Source organism: Aulonocara stuartgranti, assembly GCF_965226115.1.
Source record: "Aulonocara stuartgranti genome assembly, chromosome: 2".
Taxonomy (NCBI): Eukaryota; Metazoa; Chordata; class Actinopteri; order Cichliformes; family Cichlidae; genus Aulonocara; species Aulonocara stuartgranti.
This window is the reverse complement of record NC_138940.1, coordinates 39,502,993-39,506,640: the sequence shown is the minus strand read 5'-3', so window position 1 is coordinate 39,506,640 and position 3,648 is coordinate 39,502,993. Positions and strand designations below refer to the sequence as shown.

Here is a 3,648-nt window from a genome sequence, read left to right as displayed (position 1 = left end):
TTACCTCACTCAGGCACATGAACACACTTCATACACACCTGCATGATTTTGTTGATATTCTGTCTCCATTAAAATGAAACAGCATAAAATAAAAGACTTCCCTGTTTGTAACTGAGCAGATAATTATTCTCCCCTCTGTAATTTCAAGATTCAAAGTGTTTATTGTCATGTGTCCGAAGGGGAAAAAAGCATTTCTCTGTGCAATGAAATTCTTTCTTTGCTGTCCACCCACAGATGCTGATTAATATATACAATAGAAATTAGGGGTGTCAAATTATCGCGTTAATTGCGATTAATTAATTACAATGCTATTTAGCGCGTTATGTTTTTTAATCTCGTTAATCTAATTTTTAATCTCTTGACGTCATTGATTTTGTATGAGAGTTGCTATGTTATAAAATCCGTTTTTATGTGCTGGGCTCCTTGTGCTTGACTTGTTGGGGGTGGAGTCACGTCGTGAGGTCAAGGTGAGAAGTGGTGATTAGCTTACAGTGTGGATATGGAGGCGCATCTGAGAGTTGTTGGCCCAATGAACGGGAAATTTGTATTTCATAAACGCCCCGACGGCACCATTGACAAAGGTAAAGTGGTCTGCCTAGAGTGTAAGAAGGAGTTTGCTTACCACCGAAGCAGCTCAAGTTTGGCCTATCACCTCAACGCAAAGCACCCAGCCGCGAGTGCAGCAACAGCTAGCAGTGAAGACGTTAGCAATATAGCAAGCCAGAGCAAAGCTTTTCGCCAAACAAAACTAGAGAATACCCCTCGTATGAGCAAGTCTGCGACCGACAGGCTGACTAATGTTATTGCCAAGTGGATAGCGATGAACTGTAGGCCGATAAATATAGTAGAGGACGAAGGATTGACAGAGGTGTTGCAAATTGCGTCCAATGACCCGTCATACAAGCCGCCGTGCAGGACTACAGTAACGACCAAAATCAGCAAAATGTACGACGGCGAAAAGAAAAACAAACTTGAGATTTTGGCGGAGGATTCTCCCAACTGTGTTGCTATAACCGGAGATCACTGGACCTCAGCTGGCAACCACAGCTATTTTGGGGTGACTGGACACTTTATTGATAGTGAGTGGAACCTCAACTCATTTGCACTGACCGTCATGAGAACAGAAACCAGGCACTTTGCTGATAAATGCGCCGAACAGTTCCTCAAGGTAGAAAATGACTGGGGTATTGAAAACAAGATATCCACCATTGGCACAGACAGCGCAGCAAACATGCTGGCTGCTATGAGAGCACTTCCATATGAGCACATCGCCTGCAATGCTCACATTCTCCAGAGGACCATCACGGCATGTCTCGATAGCAGTGGTTTTGTCGGTGTACTGGCAAAGTGCCGCAAGATTGTTGGTCATTTTAAACAAAGCCCTGCGAGTACCACAGAACTTAACCAACAACAAGTAGCACTCGGAAAGAAGAGCGATCAACTTATACAGGATGTACCCACCAGGTGGAACTCGACTCTCGCAATGGTCTCACGCCTCCTATGTAACCGAGAGGCTGTCCAGGCTACGTTGGACCAACAGAACCACAGGTTGGTCTTGCCAACCGAAGCTGAGTGGGCGAAACTGCAGAGGCTGGAGCTCCTGCTTGAACCATGCAAGTAAGTTCAAATAAACACCTTCCCATTTTAATTATATAAACTACTGTTACATGTGTAAAATCAAAATTAATGAACATAACAAGGAACTTTTAAGGACAATTAAATTGGAAATCAGTTACACTTTGATTTAAATGAATCCAGCTAGGTTTATTTAGCAAACCTCTCCACCTCTGCAGGTATGTGACAGAGCTGCTGGGTGGTGAGGCCTACGTCTCTTGCTCTGTAGTGCTGCCTGCTTTTCGCCATCTGTACCGTGTCATGGACATTACTGATGATGATCCTGCCTACGTGGTGAAGTTCAAGAATGCCTTCCAGAAGGATCTGGCAGCACGACGAGCTAATGGCAACGAGATATGGTTCGAGGTGGCCACAGCATTGGATCCACGGTTTAAGGATTTGAAATGTCTTCCAAGAGAAAAGAGGGAACAGGTAGGACAATAAGGTTAAGCTGGACTAATGAGTCCAATTCATTATCAAATCAAACTTTTATTTATTATATGGAACACAAAGTTCTTTACAAGATTAAATAAAAAAAATAAAAAAAAAGCACTTAGTTTTAATCACAATCATTCATTCATTCATTCATTCATTCATTCATTCAGGTGTGGACCATTCTGGAGAATATGCTCCAGGCAGCAGAGCCCAGAAGAGCAGATAGTCTCCAGCCCTCCACAGAGGATGATGGACCAGCTCAGAAGAAGAGGAGGAGCGAACTCCTTCTGGGGTCTGACTCTGACTCAGAAGATGGAATTGAGTCTGGAGAGCTGCAGCGCTACAGAGCAGAACCCAGCATCAGTATTGATGACTGTCCCCTGCAGTGGTGGTATGCTCACTCAGGAGTCTATGAAAAGCTGTCAGTCCTAGCACAAAAGTACCTGGCCTCCCCAGCTACCTCTGTACCCTGTGAGAGACTCTTTAGCCTTGCAGGCCACATAGTGCAAAAGAAAAGGGCAGCCTTGCTTCCAGAAAATGTTACCAGGCTGGTGTGTCTTAGCGACTGGCTGAGGAAGAAGAAATGAGACACATGTGGTCAGCATAGCTGCTGTGTCATTTGTAGCCTACTAGAATAGATTGCTTGATGTTCAGCACTTTTTTTTGTGATGGAAGAATACTTTGATGTGCTAACTTGCAGCACTGCAATGTCAGTTTTATTTTTCATTATCTGAAGCAGAGGAATTTCAGTGCTGTATTGCTCAGAAAAGAGCAACTCTGATGTGCTAACTTGCAGCACTTAATTTGATTTTATTTGTATTTATTTTTCCACTTATTTTACAAAAGAATACAACAGTATGTAAATGGTTGCATCTGTTTAACGTTTGTTAAACAATAAATGACTTTATAAAGTCACTTTCTTTGTTATATCAGTCTTTTGGTCTGCCACAATAAGTTGAGGGCTTTCCTCAGCTATTTTTAGGTGAGATTAAAAAAGAGATTAATTAGATCAATTAATTAAAAATCATAATTAATTAATCTCTATTTTTTTTTATCTCTTGACAGCACTAATAGAAATATGTCAGATAAATACAAATAGAACAAATAAATAAATGAAGACAAAAAAGAAGACAGAATATTTACGTGTGCAACAGAGATGTGTGCAAAAGACCAATGAGCTTAATATGAAGGGTGACCTGTGAACAGTCTGTGTTGGGAAGGTTAGGAAAAACTTCTCCCAGCACATCAGCGCAGCCATTAAAACAGGAATTCACCATGGCAACAGAGTCATCTTCACCTCATGATGAAAAAATATGTTTTATTTTTTAAATGGCTTTATTTTTGTTTCTTTGTGTCTGAAAAAAAAGCAGCAGGGTAAGTGGGTAAATGTACCGGTGCATCCATGGTCACAGAGTCATGTTCATTATCTCATGTCGAAAAAATGTTTTATATTTGTTACATGCATTTATTTGTGATTTATTTTGTTCTCGTCTGACTGTGTGTGTGTGTGCACTGCTCTCAGGGCCTCCACAGCCTCCTGCAGGAGGTGCTGTCCATCATGGGGACAAATAAAGCTTTAGAATTGAGCCAACAGGCCAC

The 3,648-nt window shown here is 41.7% G+C and overlaps 1 protein-coding gene across 1 annotated transcript; it reads left to right on the top strand.

The window, feature by feature from the left end:
* Nucleotides 1-1,179: 1,179 nt before the first annotated feature.
* Nucleotides 1,180-3,102, top strand: LOC309720491 (E3 SUMO-protein ligase ZBED1-like). The gene is made up of 3 exons (XM_082557485.1): nt 1,180-1,617; nt 1,794-2,046; nt 2,220-3,102. Exons 1-3 carry the CDS (start codon nt 1,232-1,234, stop codon nt 2,634-2,636), a joined length of 1,056 nt encoding a protein of 351 aa, XP_082413611.1. The 5' UTR covers nt 1,180-1,231; the 3' UTR covers nt 2,637-3,102.
* The last annotated feature ends 546 nt before the right edge of the window (nt 3,103-3,648 follow it).